At 44.5% G+C, this 22,800-nt stretch overlaps 2 protein-coding genes across 2 annotated transcripts; one reads left to right on the forward strand and one right to left on the reverse strand.

The window, feature by feature from the left end:
• Positions 1 to 9: 9 nt before the first annotated feature.
• On the forward strand, positions 10 to 11,310 carry HACD3 (3-hydroxyacyl-CoA dehydratase 3). The gene is made up of 11 exons (XM_040569693.1): positions 10 to 207; positions 809 to 851; positions 1,703 to 1,776; positions 3,499 to 3,663; positions 4,660 to 4,711; positions 5,084 to 5,194; positions 5,798 to 5,925; positions 6,446 to 6,558; positions 7,039 to 7,145; positions 8,214 to 8,345; positions 9,254 to 11,310. The coding sequence occupies exons 1-11, from the start codon at positions 121 to 123 to the stop codon at positions 9,328 to 9,330; spliced, it is 1,089 nt and encodes a 362-aa protein (XP_040425627.1). The 5' UTR covers positions 10 to 120; the 3' UTR covers positions 9,331 to 11,310.
• INTS14 (integrator complex subunit 14) lies at positions 9,252 to 22,706 on the reverse strand. The gene is made up of 12 exons (XM_040569692.1): positions 22,593 to 22,706; positions 21,848 to 22,114; positions 20,215 to 20,322; positions 18,212 to 18,367; positions 17,625 to 17,743; positions 17,063 to 17,205; positions 16,045 to 16,137; positions 14,325 to 14,469; positions 13,968 to 14,101; positions 13,745 to 13,863; positions 13,323 to 13,388; positions 9,252 to 12,360 (listed from the first exon to the last, which is right to left on the reverse strand). Exons 2-12 carry the CDS (start codon positions 22,067 to 22,069, stop codon positions 12,109 to 12,111), a joined length of 1,557 nt encoding a protein of 518 aa, XP_040425626.1. The 5' UTR covers positions 22,070 to 22,114; positions 22,593 to 22,706; the 3' UTR covers positions 9,252 to 12,108.
• Positions 22,707 to 22,800: the final 94 nt, after the last annotated feature.

A 22,800-nucleotide genomic window follows, 5' to 3' on the forward strand; every position in this document is an offset into this window, starting at 1 on the left:
CAGCCCCGCAGCGCGCAGGCGCACTGCCGCCCTCCCGCCCCGTGCGCGCACGGCGCAGGCGCACCGAGAGCCGCCGCCGCCGCCTGGTGCCGGGCCCGCGGCGGGCGGGCGGGGGGCGCCATGGCGGAGCCCAGCCTGCGGCCACACGTGCACTGGGCGCAGCGGCACGGCGAGCTGTACCTGCGGGTGGAGCTCAGCGACGTGCGGGTACCCGCACCGCACCGCCACCCGCACCGCCATCGGCACCGGGGGCGGCCGCTGCTCGGGGGAGGGCGGGGGGATTGGGGTTGGGATTGGGATTGGGGTTGGGGTTGGGGTGAGGGGGGGATTGGGGGTGGTGGGGTGAGGGGGGGAGCGGTGCGAGGGCGGGATTGAGGTGGTGGTGGTGGTGGTGGGATCGAGGGAAGGGTGGGGTTGGGGTGGGATGAGGGTGAGGGTTGGGATCAGTGGTGGTGGGATTGGGGTGAGGGTGGTGGGATTGAGGTGGGATTGGGGTGAGGGTGGTGGGATTGAGGTGGGATTAGGGTGAGGGTGGTGGTGGGATCACTGGTGGTGGGATCGGGGTGACGACGGGATCGGCGTGAGGGTGGTGGTGGTGGTGGGATCGGGGTGAGGTTGGGATCGGCGTGAGGGTGGGATCAGGGTGAGGGTGAACAGGGCAGGAGCAGCAGCAGCGGGTCCCGGTGTCCCCCCGAGGCACCGTGCTCTCCTCTCGGTACCGGCTGGGTGCAGAGGGCTGGGAAGGGGGAACGGTAACAGGGCACGCTGCCCGCCCAGGCCCTCCTTCAAAGCTCTCCTCTCTCCCCAGAACCCGGACGTCACCATCACCGACAACGTGCTCCACTTCAGAGGTAGGTGGCCGGCCCTCGCCCGCAATTCCCTGCGTGCCGGGCACAGACCATAGGTCTCGAAGCGCGCCCACGCACAGACCCCGGCGTTCCACCCTCAGCCATATCTTATCTATTAGGGAAAACATCCCACCCTGCATTTAAATGTCAGGGACACTTCCCCGCATCTCTGCTCTCTGCCTCACCCCAACCCCAGCAGCACAGCCCTTTTCCTTTCATAAAGACGTCATTTGTGAGCGTTATCAAAGGTCTGTACCAGGAACTAGCGCGTGATTTGGAAGGTAAAGCAGATCCCTTCCCCAAAGGCCGTTTTGTTTCAGCCGGGCGGTTGCAGTGCGCTGGGGATGTGCTGTGGCTGCATTTATTGGGGTTTGGTCGTTTATTTGGTCGTTTTCTCCAAAATCCGGTAAACGCTGCCTGGTGAGCCACCGCCAGGCCATTCGATAGGGTATGGCCGCGCATCCATTCACTTCAGGATCAGTTTACAGCACGCAGGGGTGGAAAGGAAACTTGGCGTGCAAGTTTCGCTCCCACCGGTCACCGCTCGCCCTGGTCACGCAGCACGGCAGCTTTTCAGCTGGGCTCACACCGGGCACGAGCAGCCTTTTGGGCTCCTCTTCTGCGGGCTTTGCACTGCAGGTGCTTTCCCAGCACCGCGCAGAGGTGCTGAGCCCAGCCGCTGCGCCTCTGAGCGGCTCCTCGCTTTGGGGCTTCATCCTCCCTCCCAGCAAGGCAGGGGAAGGCACTGTTAAAAATAAAAGTTGAATGTTTCTGCGTGTAAAGTACCCTCTGCAGACAAGGCGCGTGGATCTCGCTAGGCCCTTCGTGCTGATGGGTTAATTCTTGTTTTTTAGCACAGGGTCATGGTGCCAAAGGGGACAACATCTACGAATTTCAGATCGAGTTCCTAGAACCAGTCGAGCCTAAAGTAGGTATTTTTTTTTTCTTTTGTAACTGTTGTAAATGGAAGGTAATATATTGGGAAATATGGAAGGAAAATGGCTGTGCCTGAAGTCCACAATATGCTGTTAGATTTTCTTGGAGACTGTAACTGCTGACAACCTAAATGCTGTCTGTGGCAGTCCTTGGTCCCTGTGCTCAGCCACTGTTCTGCCTTAATGCAAATCTCGCTGGAGCTAGCGCTCGCATGGGTAAATTTTAATAAAAACAGGGCCTTACGATTATCATAACTGTTACACGGTAGTTACGTTTTTTAGTAGGGATTTAAAGCAGCAAAATGATGGGAGAATCTGGCAATAATTTTCCTGATGCAACCTTGCCTTGGAGAGGAGGGGAACACTGTGGTACAGTGTCAGTGTGATGTTTCCTGGCTGCTTTTCCAGACAAAAGGAAGTCATGGGAACTGTTGCTTTTGGCTTGTGCAAATTCCTTAGGTTGCCAGTACAGATATTGCAGGTCCTATTGCAAAACGTTGTTATAATTACTGTTGTAGTCTGATAGAGCTTGGCTGGGAGGGCAAGCCCTTGCAGGTGGCTGTGAAGTCTGTCTTCACCTCTCAAAGCCATCAGGGGCACAGGGAAACTCTGGGCTCTGCTCCCAGCGGACGATTTGTGCTGCTTATTCCTGGCTGCCAGCAGTCGTGCCAGGAGCTGTGATTCGGCTTCGCTGCTTCGGCAGGGAAGAGATTGTTCCCTCCGTGCAACCCAGCCGAGGGCTGGAGGGTGAATTTCTGGGGTCTGAACTCCTGAAACGAGTGGTGAACTGGAACCTTCCTGGGAAAAGACGTGCCAGGCATCAGCGGGCACTCGCTGAAAGAAGGCCTGGCACGAAGAGGTGTGTGGTGGAGCACCAAAAGCCCTGGGTCTCGGCTCTGCTGTCAGCAGGCGGGTTTCTCGTGTCTGCCATTGGATACCTGGTAGGAGCTACAATTAATCCTTGCTTCCAGGATCTGGCTGCCTGTTTGTCACCTGTTCTGTAAAGCAGCAGGTGCATGGCGTGGGGAGAGGCACCACCGCCACCCGTGCTTGTCCCTGTGGTGCTGTGAGCCAGGCCCGGACAGCAAGCCTCTGCCTCTGCAGCATCCTTCCAAAAGTCTAGTAGTCACTTGGAGTTACCTTGGAAGGGGCTGGGTGCCTGGAGGAGGATCGACTCTGAAATTTGTGTGACTACAGATGGTGGGGACCAGGGAATAGGGTTTTCTCCAGGGTTTTCTCTTCTGGCTTTGGTGCGCACCTTGAGTGCCGCTCGCTGGCGCTGAGCTGGCCGCCAGTGAGAGATGGAGCCTCTGCCAGGCACGGAGCAGGTGTTAGCAGCTGTGAGTTACAGCTGCAGCCTTCAGATGTCCTGGGAGCATCCAGATAGCCTTGACAGGAGTGCTGAAGAGCATGCTCAGTTACGAATGCAGGTCATGGCTCTCCTGCATCGGTTTCAGCTGCGTTTAAGAAGCAGTTTGCTGCAGAGCACCCTGGTGTGGGCTGGAGGTGCAGAGGGATCTGACGGTGGCAGTACGGGTGGCTAGTGCCAGTGTGTGCCTGCTCTGTGTGGTGGGATGCTGCCGTGCTGAGCAGTGGTGCTGTGCAGGCTTTCCAGCCGGTTACGATCGAATCACAAGTCCCTTACCGTATCGGTTCAGTCCCGGAGCTTGTTTCTTAGGGCTTTTGTTGATGTCTGCTCTTGTGTCTGCCTTCAGCCCGTGTGCAGGGTGACTCAAAGGCAGCTGAACATCACCGTGCAGAAGAAGGAGAGTAACTGGTGGGAGAGACTCACCAAGCAGGAGAAGCGCCCGCTCTTCCTAGCTCCCGACTTCGACCGCTGGTTAGATGAATCGGATGCTGAAATGGAACTGAGGGAGAAGGTCAGTGCTGCGGGCACGTGGGGCTTGTGCAGCCAGCTTCAGAGCGAGGATAGCTGTTCCCCTGCACGTGAACTTGTGTTCTTCCTTTAGCTGGAGTTGCCTGGCGTGCTCGCTGCTGATGCTTTTTCATACAGATGTCAGGTAGAATTAGTTAAGCAGCTCAGATTTTAGCAGGAATTCAGAAAAAGGCGCACTTCTGGCTAAAAGGAGCAGCAGTTCTAATCTGAACCGTTGGCTGCACACTAGGTCAGCGCTGGCTGAGCCTGCAGCTGGAGACTTTTACCTTCTGCCCTGTGCCCTAGCAGTCCTGCGTCCTGATCCATTCATGTCAGTGGGACACAAGAAGCCCAGAGACACCAGTCCTGGGCGTTGCTTGTCTGAAAAGCTTTCAGTTTCTGCGTGTACTGCCATAGTACTGTTTCCTGAGCTGCTGGGCTGGCCCTGACTGTGCGTTCCCACCATATGGTGAGCTCGAGCAGCTTAATACAGCAGGGAAGTGAAAGCCCATCTTGGAAAACACTTGAGCAGACCACATTTCTGCTAACTTTTAAAACAAACGCTGCCCTGTTCCCCTCCACAGCCACTGAGGAGAAAGGGCCGCTGCAATGCCAAAAGCCAGAAAGCAGCAGTGAAGGGCACGCAGAGAGCCAGGGCTCGATGCTCTCAGTTCCCATCAGGTCTCTGGTGGGTCTTGAAATGTTTCAAGGAACAGTTCTGAGAAGCAGCAGTAATTGAGAATTAACACAGAAAACAGCTGGCTTTTTCAGCAGAAGCACCTACCATAACACCTAGTGAAGGTAGGGTAACCAGTTAACACCCTCTGCCTTCTTGCTGGGTGAGAAATGTGCTCTGTTTTACGCAGGTGAACATTTGAACCTTCTAGCAACGGGCTGCTTAGCTGAGGTTTAAACCCGCTGCTAGCTTTGCAGTAGGATAGTTATCAAATCAGCTGCTAATTACAGTAACACTTGCTAAAACCTTATCCTTCATCTTAAGGAAGAAGAAAAGATTAGCAAAATGAAAATAGAATCCAGAGTCCCAAAAGACCGTAAGTAACCGTACCTTTCTAGTAAGGTGGGGTTTAGAAAGCTTCTGTTGCTCAGACGTGTGAACCACAACTCTCACGGAGCGATTTTGACTGGCTTGGTGCATCTTGGAGGGGGATCTTTGTATTACGCTATTTAGAAATTCAGTAAAAATGCAGTAAAATTTAAAAATCTGACTAGCGAGACTTCATCTCTAGCGGTTGACGGTAAAAGCAGGCAGAACCCACAATGCACACAGCTACCCTTTTATCACAATCAATAATTCCCCTTCTTCTTGTATTCTGGGTTCTCACTGAAAGCCTGGTTTGCAGCTGTAATCTTTGCAGGAGTGTTACCATTGTACTCTGCTCATCTGATGTGTTTACTGATTTTAGCTTTCAAACACCTGAAGAAAGGATACTTAATCATGTATAATCTCGTGCAGTTTTTGGGATTCTCTTGGATTTTTGTGAACATGACAGTACGACTGTTCATCTTAGGAAAAGGCAAGTAATAAGCACTACTTTATTCACATTGCAGGGGATTGTTCTGTTTCTATTGTTGTCTTTAATACTTCCTAAATAGTTAAGTCTAAAGGAAGACACATTTAGGAAACAAAACAGTAAATGCACCATTGAAGTGCACAACAGAAGCCTCTCAAAAGCCATCACAGTGTCAGGGAGAGGAAGACGCTGTCTTGAAATGACAGTTGTGTATTCTGATGAATGATGCTTGTACTCTGCCAAGATTACAACTAAAGAAATCAGTTGAAAGAGAATGTCCCGCTTAACTGCGACATAAGTATTTTTGAAAATGACCTGGGCAAAATACTTTGAAGCGAGAATTCTTCATTCTGTCGCAGTACAGCGCTATCACTTTTTGTGTAGTAATTACTGTAATAGCTCTTGATCCCTGTGTGTGTGAAACAGAGCACTTGAGCAGTGCTTCTGGCCTAACTGCTGGGACTTCAAGGTAAGGCCTATGAAGTGTAATTACGCATAATGCTGCTTCAAATATAAACAGAATCCTGTTATCAAAAGCTATGCTGCTGCCCCAGCTTTCTGAACGTTAACGTTCATTTGTCTTTAAAATGGTTTTCTGTCTTACAGATTCCTTCTATGATACATTTCACACTATTTCTGACATGATGTATTTCTGTCAGACCCTGGCATTAATGGAAGTCGTGAACTCACTAATAGGGCTAGTCAGATCACCACTGATACCTGCTATAATACAGGTAATATTTTGAGATTCTTCTCCTTGTTCCTCCCATGTTTAAAGTAAAGCTGTATTTTACTTCAGTGTCTTCACTCTCCTAGGATAAGTGGTACAACATCACTGGCACTGAACTAGAGAATGTTACCCTAGAGGTAGAAATCCAAGGTTCCCAGCCTTAGTTATGGCAGGCTCTCTTCTTCCAACACCTGCGTACGGTACTTTGGGACAACAAAAGCAAGAAGTAGTTGACAAAAAGTACATGATTCTGATTTGGTTCCAGTGCCCTTTTTATCCTGATTGTGGTTGTTGTGAATAAAAATGAAGCTAGATGACTTAAGAATAGGTACTATGGACCTAGATAGAGAGTAAAAAGGTGTGCTCAAAAAAGCAAGTGACAGCTCAGCTGCATGGTTAATGTGCTGAGCACAGACCTGTTTCACGCTGGAAGAGAACATATTCTGCACACTGCTGACAGCAAGGCCTTGCTCCCTCTTTTGATGGAGGGTGTGAGTATTCCTTAATTTGTTTTTCTTAAACAGGTATTTGGAAGAAACTTTATTTTGTTTGTTGTCCTGGGAAGCTTAGAGGAAATGCAGAGCAAAGCCGTGGTGTTCTTCGTGTTTTATTTCTGGAGTATCATTGAGCTGTTCAGGTTTGTGGGATTTTTCCTTTAGCAGGCGTGTGCAGAACTATGTGGTTCTTCCCAAGAATTCTGTAGCCTTCCCTAGGTTGCTCCATCTGCCAAAAGCTGGGAGCCTAAAAAGTAATACTACCCTGAACCAAGGATAACCTGTTGCTTTCCTTTGGGAAATTCACCCCTCTAGTTGAAGTATTCTTAGATTGAATGATTACTTAATCATTCACTTACTTGAATGATTAAGTGAGGTGCACTGTGCTCTGTTTCTCTTTAAAAAGGAAAGTATTTTGAAAGGTGTATTAGGCAAGTGAGGCAGTGAAATTCATCCATATGATTAGAATAGCAGCATTAGTTCTGTAAACTACCAAATAATGGTGTGCAGTTTTAAAATATTCTCGTGCTGCTTGGGAATTATGTTGACTATTCTATACTAATTCTGTTAGCAGCTTGCATTTTAAATGGTATCTGTTTCTTCTCATGCTGAATTGGCTTTAGGTATCCATATTACATGCTTTCATGCATTGGTATTGAATGGAAACCACTTACCTGGCTCCGTTACACCACCTGGATCCCTCTCTACCCTTTAGGAGGCTTGGCTGAAGGTATTTAAAAAAAAATTGTAATAAACAAAATTAAGGCTGGGCAAATAACTCCATTTTTGGTTTGGCTGCTGGACTAAAAAGTAATAGAATAGAGTAACAGATAAATAGTCATTTGCTTTGAGCTGAACCAAATGCAAGCGTTTTTATCTTTCTTACTGAACCAAACATTTTCTCAATTTAATGTGAACAGAAGTCATCGTTTTGGGCACTGGAGAGGAAAGTAAAGGCAACAAAAGGTTAGCGGAACAAAGTGACCAAGCGTGCGCTGCAGACCATGCAAGCGTTACAGGAAGACAACGCTCGCTTCCCTCTGCTGATCCGAGGCACTGTATTTGCTTTTGTCTGCTAGACCTGACTTGGTCAGTCTAGCTTGGGTTCACACCAGCTTACGGATTTTGATGTTACCTTGTAGATCATTGCACAGGACAGGCAGGGGCTGATTGTTCCTCTGAAAGCAGCACAGCCTGTTCTGAGGCAGGCACGGTGCCTGCCCGATGGGGCTCTGCTCCCTTGCTGCTCTGAGAGCAACCGCTCCATGGAGAGGTGGGCCCCCAGTCTTCTTGCTGCCCCTCCTCTAGAGGGGAGGGGGCTTCACAGCGAACTCTGCTGTCTTAATGGGTCTGGATTTTTTTTATTTTTAACATGCATATCACTGCTCAGCTTCTAGATGTAAGAGATGTTGTAATCGTACCTGTCAGAGCCTGTTTCTGTGAGCCAGGAGTAGGCAGTGCATTGCTCAACTCCAGGTACAGGAAAGCCTATGCCTGTTTTCATGGCTGTGGGCATTTCTGCACGGTAAATACTGCTGGTGCAGGCCTGGCCAGCCAAGTAGTTGCGTACAAAAAGTGTCTCACCAAGCAAGTTTATCATGCTGAGACTTTTATAGCCTACTGCCTGAGCTACCTGCTTACCATCATACTGCATGCTTAAAGTTAGCTTTAAAATTGGTTCAAAAGTAACACACAAAGTAATGAGAGCTAGTAAATAAGGGAACATCTTCAGAAAGTTGGTGGGGGCTAGGCAACTGTATATCCTACCTGTTTGATAACTACATTTTTCTGTTTTCAGCTGTCTGTCTCATTCAGTCCATTCCAATCTTCAGTGAAACAGGGAAATTTAGTCTGGGATTGCCAAATCCACTGAATGTCACAATCCAGTTTTCATTCTTGCTTCAGTTATACCTTATAGCCTTGTTTTTAGGTAAGATACTTAATTGTATTTCTCACTATTGAAATTAAAAGGCCAGTTTCCTCTGATTAAGTATATTTCTCTTAGAAAAGAAAAATTTCTGTATTTCTGGGATCGCGCAGCACAAGATTGCTTGAGGCTAAGCACTTTCCTGTTGCTTGTTTATATAAGTTGTCAGAGATGAGGGGAACGCACCTACAGTTAGCACTGGTTAGCCCCTGAGGAGGAGACCTTGGTAACAGGTTAGCAGCATTATCTACAGCTGACTCAGGTTAAAAGAGTACTTTTTACATATTACTTATAACCTCACTATTGCTTAGTTTGACCCTTTTACATGTTATTTGAGCTTCAGAATGATTTAGAGGAAATCTAAACATAGTACCAAACTAAAACTGTTTATAGAAGGCTTTTTAAGTAGTAGTATATTTAAAGAAGAACAGTGCATCACCCTCATGGGGTTTCTTATGTTACATTTCTAAACACAAGATACCACTGTAGTATGCACACTCAGTATGTCTGCATAGCCAGACATCTCTTTAGTCAGGAAGGATGAATCTCACCTAGAATTTTGAACTGAACTTTCACTAGACTTCTCCCTATTGCAGACATTGCCTAAAGAATACCTTCAGGAGAGATTCAGTCTGAAACACTTGTTTGATCCTTTCTCAGCTCTGCACAGCTGGTGCTGGCAGCTTTTTAAAAGTGACAAACCAACCCTCTGAATGAGCAGCCTCAATACCAAGCAACCTGTGCAGGAACTCCCACCTAACCCAACAAGAAAATACTAGCATTAGCTTTCAATGCTATGTATGCTCCTAAACCCTTGTGTGTTTATTATTACTATTTTTTTAATTTGGTACAGCCATCTAGCTTTAAAGCGATGCAATAGTGTCCAACCTAAACACTTCATTCTTTTTCAGGGATATTTGTAAACTTCCGTTATCTCTACAAGCAAAGGAAACAGCACCTTGGACCAAAGAAGAGAAAGATGAAGTAAAGAAGGACTGCACTGCTTTCTTATTTAACTTATCTCAATGAAAAGATAAGCCTCTAATTCTTACGGTTTTACCCACTGTAATTTAAAGAATTTTGTAAAATTAAATGATCATACTCTATTCCATAATTTCATAGTGAATTCAGGTAACATTCCCATATACTGTATTTTGTTCCCTTTCAATCATATGTATGCATGACATTTACCATTGAACGGTTACATTTAAACGTGTATCCTATGAACTGCCGTATTAGGAAGAAATCCTATTATCTGCAATTATCTGCATATAATATGCTTATAAACAGTGGAGCAGCACTGAATAGAAATAGCGTTTATCTTTTAATTGGATATTTGCTCTTTCAATATTGCATGCAGATAAGGCTTCTGATGTTGGGATATACTACTGGCTGGCCCATGCTCTTCCTGGGGGGCTTTGTGATGGCACGAGGAGCACAGTCTGAGACCACTGTCAACAGTGTCTGGGTGTACATTAACGGTAGGGGTAAACTTGCTCAGCCCTCGCACCCCCTTTTCTTAGGCAGCCTACTGATGTTGCAGAATTAAAACCAGAAGTAGCTGGCTGATGTCAATTTAAATGCTACATACCAATTTAATCTGTTTCTAGTTTAGCCTGAACGGAACAGGGACATTGTGTGGCGCATAGCAACACCCATATACCTGTAGCAGCAGTCAGCAGGAAAAGGAAGCTGCTGCTCTGTCCCATAGTCAGAAATGCTTTCCTGATTGATAATGCAAGCACTGAAAAATAAGGAAACAAGGAAACACAGGTACCAGCTTTCTCCTAGCATGTGAATCCCAGAACAACTCCCTCCCACTCGTGCAAAGGGAAAATCTGGAACTGCTCTGGGAGACTGAACACCTCTGATCATTCCTGCCAGGGCTGTAGCCCCTGTATTTATAGCCTTTGGAAAGGCAACAACGACTGCTTTTCTAATTAAAACTTAGGGGTACAGCTAATGAACATCTGCTTTTTGGCTGTTCCCTGTTGGGATGGAGGTGGTGGGTCAAATAAATCATCTATTGTTGTGATATCATAGATCAAATCTCAGTAAGGGAGCTCCTGCATAGGGCTTGAAGGGACCCTATTTCCTCTGTGCTTGCTTTAAATAACAACAACAAGATCTGTTCCCCTCCCACTCCAGGTCATGCCGTCTCTCACCTGGAAACCTTCATTTCAGTTGACTTCATTTCAGCATGCCCTTCTGACACCTAGCCTCCTCCAATTGATTCCAGACCCCTCTGGCCCCTTTAATGAAGTTTAGAAAGTACACTGCCAGCATCCTCTAAAACCACGTTGGGGTTATGAACAGGTTGCTTCACAACTGCTGCTTCCCCCAGGGAAATGCAAAGTAAAGCCAGCAATCCAGATCAGGCACTGGAGCTGAGATTAGCATAGTGCCATCTTACTACTTGCATTATCTTTTTCTACTGTAAAATGACATGAATCCTCCAGAAAGTTATTTTCTATACTTAAAGGTAACAAACAGCTTACTATTTGGGACATGGCCCCAGTGATTGTTACTGTAAAGGAAGGAAAATAATGTTAAAAAGAGATTATAACAAAGAGCTGGTACAAGCTCCACACTGCATTTCACAATTGTGTTTTGTCAACAAGAGGCATGATGCAATTTCTCTTTAGAGGTACTTGAGGCTCAGTTGCAAAGAAGAGTGCAGGTAACTTTCTCAAAAGAGCTGAGCGTAATTTACACACTTTCACTACAGCACACACTGTACCTATGTTTGAAGTATGTCAAAGGACTGAATTAGCTGACTTGGAACAGCAAAGATCACTTTCATACTTTAATTACTGGGCATTTAAACTTCTGTTATAAATCCATATGTACTCATACATGATACTTCTCAGTGAAATTGTGGTACCTAGTGCGAGCTGTAATGGATCTTACACTACTGAGTTTTAGTCCTTCAGAAAGAATGTGTTTCTATTAATAAAGATTTACAACCGAATTTTGCTTTAAGTTCAGTTATTTGCTCTTTTCCTGAATGCATTAAGTTGTATAATTTCTCAATGCTCATGATAAAGAGCTGACATCCAACCATCACCAGGTCGATGTTTTAGGCCTGTGCATGCCTAAGCATGCACCCAGTAACGTTGCTATGAAAATGGAACAAAGCCAACTTAAGTTTTCCTGAAGAATTACTCTTTATTAATATTACACAAATAAAAAAAATTGTCTCAAAAGATTAAGTTACTTTCACAAGTATCAGCACTGCAGTGCCAGTGATAATGTTCATTACTGCAGTACAGGCTAGCTTTCACGGTGGGCACATGATCAGTGACAACACCCTGAAATTAGCTCTGTATCTGAATTTGCAGAGTGATTCTCACACGTTTTCTTTGGACTGATCAAATCCATGTATAAAATAATAGTAGCTGCCTTTTAGGACACTTTTACCAGTGATTTCAGTTATCTAGTAACCACGTTCTTCGGAGTCTTGGGAGGCCAAAAGCCACAAGGAGTGAGGCCTGTGATGGCATTTTCTCTCTCTCCTCACATGTACTAAGTAATTTCCACCCATCATCCACTACAGTAACCAACCGTGGGACACGTTCTAGTTTCCAGGCCTGACTGAAGCCACCACAGACTAACTACACTTAAGAAAGCACTGATGCAAGTAAAGGGCCCCTGTTTCAATAGGAAGTTCTCCAACCTGTAATTAAAGAGGCCCTAGAAAGTAAACAGGACAAGAAAATGTGAACACTTTGAGTCTTAATCTGTAGAAGTTCCCAAATTGGAGACTTCACATTCTTTCAGTGCCGGTACTGGGAAAGTCTGTCTGCAGTGGAGCAATGTTATGATCATAGGCAGCGTATTCGGAAGCCCCAGTACTTGCCACTTTAAGCTGCTGAGCAGCATGCGTGAGCTGAAACGCTGCATCAGGATGAGCTGTGTCAGGAAGCAGGGTGCACTCCCGCTCCAGCATGTCTGCCACACCTTTCAAGAGGTCCAAAAAGCCAAAGGCCAGAGCTGCCTTGCGTAAACGGTTAAGTTCCTGCAAAAAACAAGAACTCCGTTTAAAGCCACTGTGACCCTTTGTTTATTTATTTATTTATTTTAAAGGCAAGCTTATTCACTGTAAGGAAAATAACCTGAGTAATCAGTAGAGCTGCTGGCAACTGCCCAGCTGCTCATTGCATGAAAACGTTTCAGGGCTGAGGGTTATAGTGGCACAGCTAAATAGCTGGTTTTCCCTTCATCCCTTCTTAGAAACTCTTTACTTCTTCCTTCGCCCTTCTGTGCATTCAGCTATTGTGCCTGCCTGTTCCCCCTGTGTCCCAGCTGGGAGTGGCTTCCAGGCTGGGCTTCACTGACTGCTGCCTCTAACCACAGCGTCCAGCAAAATGTATTGATTTTTCTTCACTGTAAACTGTGATGAGTGCTTCTGTGCATTTAGTCAGTGTATTCATTCTTCAAGTCTCTGGGGCTACAATAATAAACTGCTTCAGTACTTCGCTTACAAGAGGACCAACAATTACTTCCAGCTACAGTCTAGATTACAGACTGTTACGATGTGGCCAGGAGTGCCTGGAATTTTGTGTTTTTCTGCTTCAGTTACAGAAAAAACATAGGAGATACTCTGAGATTCAGAATGACGTACGTGCTCTTATTCCTCTCTTGCTCCCTCAGTCTCTTTCTGCCTGGACAAAAGCATAAGATCTGCATACAAGTTCACTGTCAAAGCAGCAGGGATTGTGAGGAGCACCTGTAAACGTGGTATGTCTATATCACCCTGACAGAGAATAATACGATGTCAGAAAACCAGACTCCCTTGTCTAACCTTCACTAATCTGTAAAATGGACCCACGATGACTTTTTACAGAACACTGTGTGTGTCTGCAGAGCCCTACAATCCCAGCATAGAAGATCCCACAGACACAGACAGCATGTGCTCCTCTGTCAGATGCACCACTATCACTACAGATCAAATTTGGGCAGACCTGTAACATTACTCACCTTATAGAAGGTTTGAGTTTTTTCAGGGAGTTTCCTTGCATTTCTCAAGATCTTCTGTACATCAGTCTGCAGAAAACAAATAAAATATTCTTGGCAGCTGTTGGGGAAGCTGCAGAAAAAAATCCCCAACTATACTGATAAATAATCCTGACCATTGACAAGACTATAGCTCACAAAGGCTGAAACATAAACGGTAATTATACTAAATCCAATAAACTAAGCCAGATGCTACACTGGAGATGCGGCTTTCATTAAACAGCATAAGCCTTCTGATTGCATTTTAATCATGACATTTTAAAGAGTTTATAAAAAAAAAACACACAGCAATTACATTAAATGGACAACACACAGACTGCAATTTGCTGCTTAGATAGCTGCTGCTGCTCATAGTAAAGCACCAAATCCAAAACCTGTATCATTACCTGGAGGCCACTCGGTTTAATCCATACAGTAACATTCTGTGCATAACTGCGCTTGTTCTTGGGTTGCAAGGGAAAAGGGCTCTTATTGTCATCATCTCCATATGGATTTTCTTTTGCATCTGGAAAAAAAAAGGAAAAGACTTAGTGAGTAATATCTGCCCAGGTCATTCACACAAGCAAATACTGAATGCGCAAGAGTTATTCAAATGAGTGTAACCAGTACCTGAAATAGGTCCAAGCTGTGCCATCTTCCCAAGCCACGGAAGGGGCTCGGGACCAGGTTCAAAGAGTGACATCATGAGGTTTGATTTCTTCTTGCTATCAGCTTGTGAATAGAGCATTCCATACCACTCTGGCCTATTGAAAAGAACAAATCCCAAAGGCTGAAAAAAAAACTTTATATCCCTCTTAACCCAGAATTTGCCTCCCTTCCACTGTGTGTATTTGTAATTTATACTGGCAGAAAGATATCTACTGTTAAAAATCCATGGCTTTACCTAGTAATGGAGAATTCTTTACAGAGTAAAGCATAAATGAGCAGAGTAAGAGAGATTTTTCAGGCAGACATCCAGCTCCATACCCCAACTGGACGACAGCCACCATGCCTTCCACTTTCAGGCTCCCATGTAACAAAACACAGAAGTTGGGGATTTTCCCAGCAATCTGATTAGCTGAATTCTCATCTTCGGTGTCGTCTGTGATCCCAGGTCCCACCTCATCACCTTCTGAGGAAGGAAAGCAAACAAAGAGATGACGTAAAAATAAATTCAGTCTCACTAGTTCTACTTCCATGATGCTTACCACCCTGTATCCTCTGCCATGAAGCATCTTCAACACAGAGCACAATTCTGTGAAGCTACTTTTTAAATGCTTGCGTGTTTTTCTTTCTTAAGAAAGGCTCTTGTTCTCCCCACACCCATGCTATTGTGAGAACTGATGGTATTTTACTATTAGACTTTCTGAACACAACCACCAGCACTTCTCACAGCAGCAAAGGCTGAAAAGACTACCGCTTTCTAACCTTACAGCTACCTGGTCAGAGGTCTCCTCTGATCCACTCACAGGCCTCTTTGTATAATCACTCCCTAGCTTGTGTCAGTCAAAATGAGTTGGGTTAACAAAGACTCACTTTTTTATTTGTTCAAGTTACCCAACTCCTTCCCAGCATGCAAGCAACCCGAGGGGAGGGCATGTAATTCCAGGTAAAGGAGCAATAAAAGGCAGATAGAAGTGGCAGGGACTGGCAAATTCCTCTGCTGCAGCTGGATGAGACTGAATCAAAACAGGCATGTTGGACAAGCCAGCCTTTAATTAATACTTTTACAGAATAAACAGCTGTTAACGGTTGGGACAAATGTTATAAAACTCTATAAAGTTACATAATTATTCTATTGCATTCTATTCGCGAAACTTCACAACGTTAATAAATAACTCTGCAAACAAAACCTCAGCTTCGAAGAAACGAGAAGGGAAATCCAAAAGTACCAAGAGTCTTGCAATGGATAACACAGCTGCTTCTGAAACTAAAGTATCCTGAATTTCAAGTCCACCTCTCCTATGCAATTTGTGGTAATTATGAGAAATTTGAAGTGTTTTAGCAGCTGGAATACAGCTGTGATTTAACTCTTAACGTCTTCTAAGGTGAAAGACCTAGCAGGCTAAGAGCACTAAAAGAGATGAAAGCACAGCTGGTGCTCTCATTCTTCTTTACCAGGAGAAATCTCACTTTCTTTTTACTCCACTCCAAGGCCATGACAAAAGGACATGGGAAACCTTTCTTAGCACACACTGACGCAGGCAAGTAGCTGCAAGTCAGTGATATGCTTAACCATTGCAGCCTACACATGATACATATATACTTGGACCCAGTGAGTAGTAATTAATGCTTGAGCACTACTAAGCAACCTTTTTGTTATTAAGATCAGATTTTTCACAACAAATCATTCCAAGAAGCAATTAGAAGCAGACATTAAGTCTTCATCTTGCACCACTTACTTCATGACCCATAACTATTTGTAGTTTTTAGTTCAGTATGCTCTGTTAATAATGATGGTATAAGGGCACTGATCCCTCGACTAATTCACCTCTTCGTGTACATGTGAATTGTCTGAAGAGCACACTATTCCAAAAAAAGACAGAGCTTGTGTCCAAAGTTTTAATTTTAATGTAACCATGAAAACGTGTCCTTAGAAACATTTGGCACTTGGATAACGCGTGAAACTTTTGCTTCTAATTGAAACCACAAAGGCCATTACAGGGGAAGCTTAAAGCAGTTCTTTGCTACAAGACAATTTGCTTACCTCTGTTAAGTGCAATAGGCAGCACCAAGTGTCTGGATAAGACAGGAGGGCTAGAAATGTCAGCTATATCTACAAAACCAACAATTTCTAGATCTGTGGGGAGAAAACAGGTTTAAGTCTAATTAGAAATAGAACGTATTCAGTCAGTTTAACATCACCACTTCTTACACCGCTGTTTCTGAAGCAGTGACTAAGGTAGCACAACCGAATCCTGACCTTGACTGGGGTCTCTAGGTGTTAATATGACAAACATTCATACGTACATGAATATGTGAGCAATTTTGATGCTACAATTGAAACTTCACTCTTGAAGCAAAGCAGTGAAGCTCAGTGTGTTCTCCCCAAGGGGTGTGTTCCTATCCATTCCCAAGTCACAGGCATGGACTAGCTACAGACTACCTGCCGTTCATGGGTGCAGTGTCCAGTAACGGGAAAGCTGAGAAACGTTTTCTTTGCAAAATTGTTTTTAAAAATAAGCCAGCATTGGTGAGAAATGCTAGGATGACAAACAATAAAGACAGTGCAAGTACATGGTGAGATTTATAAAGCGTCTGTCTCACCAACTCTTCCCAACTTTACTCCTAGTGGACTCCCTGAAGAGGCCTCCAGGAAGACGTTAGCTTGTCTCATCTGAGAACAAGGGGTCTTTTTGATAATGGCAACTCTAATATAAAAACACAGCCCCTTCTCCAACACACTACTTTAATCCTCTGTTAATCTTACGAAGGTATTTGCGGAAAGCAGCCTGTGGCTCTCTTCCACAGTCCCTATCCCTAGAAATTGGCTTGCTAAGTTTTAAAAGTGCCTCTGCTCTACTCCAGCCCTTTCACCAGGTACACGTCTGAAACAGGATGAGGTTTTCATCCCCTGGAGCCATATATACCAAGAAATTACATGATCAGTGATCGATCTTCAGAGAGAGAAAGTGGGTGCAACAGTAACTGTACAGGAAAAGAGATGGTAGTGAAAAGGTAGAAATCAAACAGATTTAATTAAAAAGCAATAAAAAAAATGTTACCTGTATTAATTGCTTTAGGAATGGGGTCTATTTCCTCATCTATAATGAAAGGTTCTGGTCTGGGAAATACTTGCACATCAGATGTTAAGTGGCCACACTTGAGAACAGCATGGAATGGTGTATAAGCCAGGTCTATTAGCTTTCTAGAACAAGATCAGTTATCATTAAGGAAAAAATAATACATATCAAATGAAAATAGTTTGTCTAAAGCATGCTAACTAAGCTCCCCAAACTGTGTGTGTGACTACAGTCAGTTCTGGCATTGCCAAATTATGAAACAAAGCAGCACATTATCATATTGATGGCAAATTATGAAGTCATCTGGAAATTAGTAACTTCTACCTGCCAATCATAACAGATCTTATGTTTTGGTTACAGAATGATTAAAATAAATACTGACCCTGAACAGCAAAGGTCAAGATTAAAATTTAGTTAACAAGATCATATGCTAAAAGAAAAAAAAAGAACACCCCATATCATCAGATTTTTGTTACGTTTGTTTTCCTTTACAGATACTAACTGGAAACCTTCCCAAAAGCGTATTACCTAAAGGTCTACTAACCCAAACATAGACTGGACATTCTTCAGGCAAAGTGGTCCATCAATGGTAAAAATCTGCCCTTCCCCATTGTTTAAATCTATGAGCCGTTCCAGGCAGTCCAAGGAATCCGTGCTCTGAAGCTGCGCAAGCATAAAGTGAAATGTTTTTGTTAAGCTTTTTTACTATGTTTTTCTTAACCAGGGTGTTTTCAGAAAATATACACAACACAGTAAAATTTTATCTTATTTCTTTCTGCATAAACCAATATTCTTTTTCTCCCAGAAAATGTACTCCTTATGTTGCATTTATATTATAGCAAATGCAGTATTTGACCCAGAAACATAAAATACATTGCTTTTTCCTATTAGGTTCTGCTTCAAAAAGCAACCAATAATCACAAAAGCTCTCAGTCTTTAAGAGCACCGGAATACCTTAAATATTAGTGTTTTATTCGTAATTCTAAGTTTCTAGCTCCTTCAAGACGATTTAATTTTTAAGAGGAAAAGAATACAAAAGTGCGTTTTGTGCTGACATGATCATTAGATCAGATAAGAACAATAATTATCCAGTGTTAACGATGAAAAAAAAGCATACGTGAAAGGCATCACCTCTTCAAGATTTGCCATGCACATGACATACAACTTGGACGGGAATGGGAAAGGCAGTGGAAATCGGTTGCTTTCACTCCTCTGGTTGTGAGTAGCTAGTGAGTGTCGTAGAGAGCCTCTGCCGATCCCCAAGCAGCCATCAGTGACGAGAACAACCTTGAACGAGAGAGGATAGATTAGCATTTCCAAATAGAGACTTGTTTCTACCTGTGGAGGACAACTACATACATTTCAGGAGTCTTCCTAGCAGCACGAGCTTCTATTCTGCAAAGCCCTGTTCACGTGGGCATTTCCTCCGCTGAGCTGACTAAAGAATCGTGAGTAAAGTTTCCAGAACCAGGCACATAAATGAGAAATGACAGGTTTAACCACTGCAATTAAATTACGTGCATGATAAATATACGTTTCATTGCAATTAGGCAGTTGCACTGAAAATTGAATTCTATGGCTAGAAACACACCGTGCTGTGCAGGAACATAGCCAGTTTTAAATGTACACTAGAACTACCGTGATTACACAGCCAAAAAAGCAGTCTGCTGCTAGTGGATTTGGGAACTTCAGGTTTACCTTCGGATGGAAGATAAAGGCCAACTATGATCATTTCTTTGCAGAAGCTGGAAGGCAACTCAAGTTCCACTACAGGCCACAGAAGCCATAAAAAGGTAGTATTAATTACTGTAATTCTTTGCTAACAAATACAGCTGCAGTACGCTCACATTTTGCAGCAGAACTATGAAGGCTAAAATAGACATTTTTCCATTTAATTGCAAGTCCACTGTCACTTCTTGTAGCAATCTGCCCTAATAGGTTACCTTGAATAATGGAATTCTACACGCACAGCTGAGACCCAGTCATTTCCAGAGGAGTAAAATAACTGCTCTTTCAATGCTGCACAGCTACACCAGGCATTATTTTTTGGCTGAGAGGTAAGGAAAATCAAATCCAACTGGAACTCAGCGGGCATCTGTTACAGCCAGATTTTTACTCTCTCTTAATCCTCAGTCTCCCCACTAACCATCTGAACTGTTGCTCAGCAGCAATGCTTTTTACTATTACAAAATTCTGCACAGTACATTCCCCGCTGCCTTTCATCACCCAATAACCTGAAGTTCCAGCACAGCAAAAAATGACACAAATGAGAGAAAAAATTGTTGAGATCTAATCTATGCTTGGCTTTTACATCTTTCTAGTTCTTTGTGTTGAATAACTGCTTTTCCACGGTGCCTTTTATCCTGGTTAGATTACGAAGCATTGTCTAGACAATCAACTTCTATCCTCTTTCTCCTAAAGGAATATTGCTTGTGAGATGTTCCTAGCTCACTGAGGTGCAAAATTACTGAATTTATATCCTAACCCAAAGAGCAACAGGCTCTTAGTATCTCGGAAAATTGAGGGCTAAAAGCAGACTCTGCCATAAGAGACAGCAAATTCAGAAGGCTGAGAGCTGCAAAGGCTGGATGGAGTGTGCGAGCAGATGCACGCTGAATGACTCACTAGGGAGAGAAGACGGATCAAAACACACTCAGCCGTACTCTGTGCTGTTGTCTGAGACCTGGAACTGTTAGAAGCCCTGGAAACCATCAGGTACCAGAGCAGAAAGGTTACTGTAGGTGTGACTATACTCCTTCCAAACTGACCAAGGGTCCTGGGAAAGAACACCACATCCAGATCAAATGCCAAGCCTTCAAGATAGTACTTTTGAGACAGGTTTTACAACTTACAGGTGTGTAAATGGAACATCACTGATACGCAGAACACTTTTCTGTCCAATGTGGTGTTGTAGTGGAGAGAACTGTCTAGTTTTTCACTTCTTGATGTTTTAATAAATACTACTTTCTGTTCATATCCCAGATATATCTAAAATACTAATTCTTCATCTTCCTCTAGTACCAGAATGCCTGTGAGTATTCATAGTTTTCACATTATATTTACATTTCCTTCTGCAACTTACAGGGAGTATTAAGGATATGCTATATCCTGTGAACAGTGAAAATCAAACATACCTGGCAAGGAATTGCTGCACCCCATTCTTGTTGAACAATATTGCAAACCCCAAGCAGTGCTGACTCTAAACAGGTTTTGTCGTAATCATCCATGTTACTTAGAGCTTCCTGTAAGAACAAACACCATGGTTATTGCTGGGTGAAATATCACTACCAGCAAACATAGAAAAAATATTCACAGTTCTGTGGCAAGCCAGTATGTTTGCTTTGTAACACAACTGCATTGCAACACAATACAACAGGCTATATGCTAACATACGACCTGCAAATATTAAAAAAGAGAGAGAAGAAATTGTGAACAGTATCATGAGACAGCTACAACAGCTGGCTTTGAAGGAACTCTACTATCTAGAAAGTTTAGGAGAAAAAAAAAATTTTTGCATGTCTCAAAGAAAAACAGGAAAGTAAAAATCTGAATCAATGTGTAACTTGAAGTACTCATTTCCAATTCTACTCCGTAACATGAGCAGTAATAACCTTTTGCATTCCTGAACGTTCCAGCCGAAGAGCTCCAAACATACTGCAAAACACCACCTCGTTGCTCAAAGTGAGTTGTATTTCTTTCCTGCACATAGGCCCACTGAAAAGACCATGAAGACGTGACACTTCAGAGCCCCAGGTTTAGTGGCCTCACAATGCAGCTCAATGGAATTTAGCTTAGAAAATGCTCCCAGGTGTCAGAAAAACTCCAACTTCTCACAGATTCAGGAAGTAGGCTACAAGGAGCTTGTCTCATGAAAACACTTCAGCAGAGAGTAACAGAATCCAAAACTCATATCCTGTTTCTATAACCGTAAACCAGCTTTTCTTCTTAAAATGAAAACTTCACACTTAACACCGCATAGTAAGAAGGGTGCAGCTGTAAAACTAACATGGTAGGGGAGCTTGCTTGAATTCTTGGCTTTCAGAAGTTCCCAAAGGAGGGAAAAATTAACCAAAAAGAATGTACTGGCATTCAAATGGTAAAATAAAAACCTAACAGAGAGTATCTTGTAAAATCTGTTGCACAACTGAAAACCTAATAAATACATGGTGACCTATGACAGTGACTTATCGTTCCTTCTTAATAGTATATATGACAACCAGCTACACATTTACAATTTTTATTGGACTGAAACTTTCAGCGCCTTACAGCATTCATATCAAATTTCTCTCTCAGACTCTATCTTTTCCATGGTCTCTCCACTTCCCAACACATCTGCAAGGCCTAAAATCCCTTTGTTCTCATTCTCACCCTGTTTCAACTGTTATGCACTGTTAAAAACCATCTTCTCTCTACCAAATCACTGGACTCAAAACCTTTCTAAACGCTCCTGTCTGCTGCATCATTTATCAAGAGTAAATCAACAACTACAGAAAAAAGTATGTCACAAAACCTTCAGCCCTTTCTTCTTGGTTTTCTCCATCCCTACTTTTAACTTAATTAACAATGCTTCAGAGATCATCTGCAAAGGTATGATTTGTTAAGTAGTGAAACATTTCACATGCATTGATTTCACCTATCTTTAAAATAAGGATAAAATGCTTTATTTAAGACCCTGTGTACAGGACAATATGAAATCACACAACTTTTTTTTTTTTTTTTTTTTAAAATATTGACAACTTGACTGCGTTGGGGTTTCACGCACCCTACCTGCAGCGTGTTGTAATCTCTTGTAAATGGCACCATCAGCTCCCAGAGCGACGAAAACACCACCAAGGCTGTGAACTCCAGCTTGTAGTTGGTCGCCATGTGCTCGAAGAGCATGGTCAGGCCGTGGACCGCCAGGTGTTTCCGCTGGTACTCCTCGGAGCCCTCCACCGACACCGGCCGAGTCATGGAGAGCGACACGTCCATCACCACCACCGTCGGCATGATGAGCTGCTCCTCTCAGCTACCACAGCAGAGAACGGAGATCCACTACGTGATAGAAAAAAAAGGCCACAAACAATTATTAAACAACAGCTATGGGGCAACACGTCTTGCTCTGACCCTGCGAGGCTCACCCCACACCAGCCCTTGCCCTCTGCAGAAGGGGAAGCCACAATTAAGTTTTATGCCCAAAACAGGGGTTTTAGCACAGATTATGGCAGAAAATGAACCAAAAGCGCAGAATCTGCTCCTGGGTGGCTGGGAATGCCTGGCAGCAGCGTGCCCGGCCTAGGCCGAGCCTCGGCAGGCAGAGGAGCGGCAGGGACCCCCCGAGAACCCCGGGGACCCCAGAGAGGGCAGCCCCCTCCTCAGCGCTCCCTCCCCACGGAGCCTTCCCCGCTCCCCCCGGGGACCACTCGGGAGGTTTCGTGGATTCCCATCCCTGCGGCACCGGTGGTGCTGGAGGTGCAGGAGGTGGTGGTGGAGGTGCCCGGGGAAGGGGGAATGGAGGCTCCCCCGCGCTCACCCCCAGGCCGCCCGGCCGCCATGGGTCCGCCGCACAAAGCGTTCCCCGGAACGACGCGGCCGCGGCTGGAAGGGGCCGGGCTGGGCCGGGGCTGCCGGAGAGGACGGGGACGCTCCCCACAGCCCCCCGAGCCCGCTCCCCACAGATATCGGCCCCAAAGCCCCCTCAGAAGCGGCCGGGCTGGGCCCGGCAGCGCCCGGTTGGGGTC

The sequence above is a fragment of the Cygnus olor genome, chromosome 11 (assembly GCF_009769625.2).
Source record: "Cygnus olor isolate bCygOlo1 chromosome 11, bCygOlo1.pri.v2, whole genome shotgun sequence".
Lineage (NCBI taxonomy): Eukaryota > Metazoa > Chordata > Aves > Anseriformes > Anatidae > Cygnus > Cygnus olor.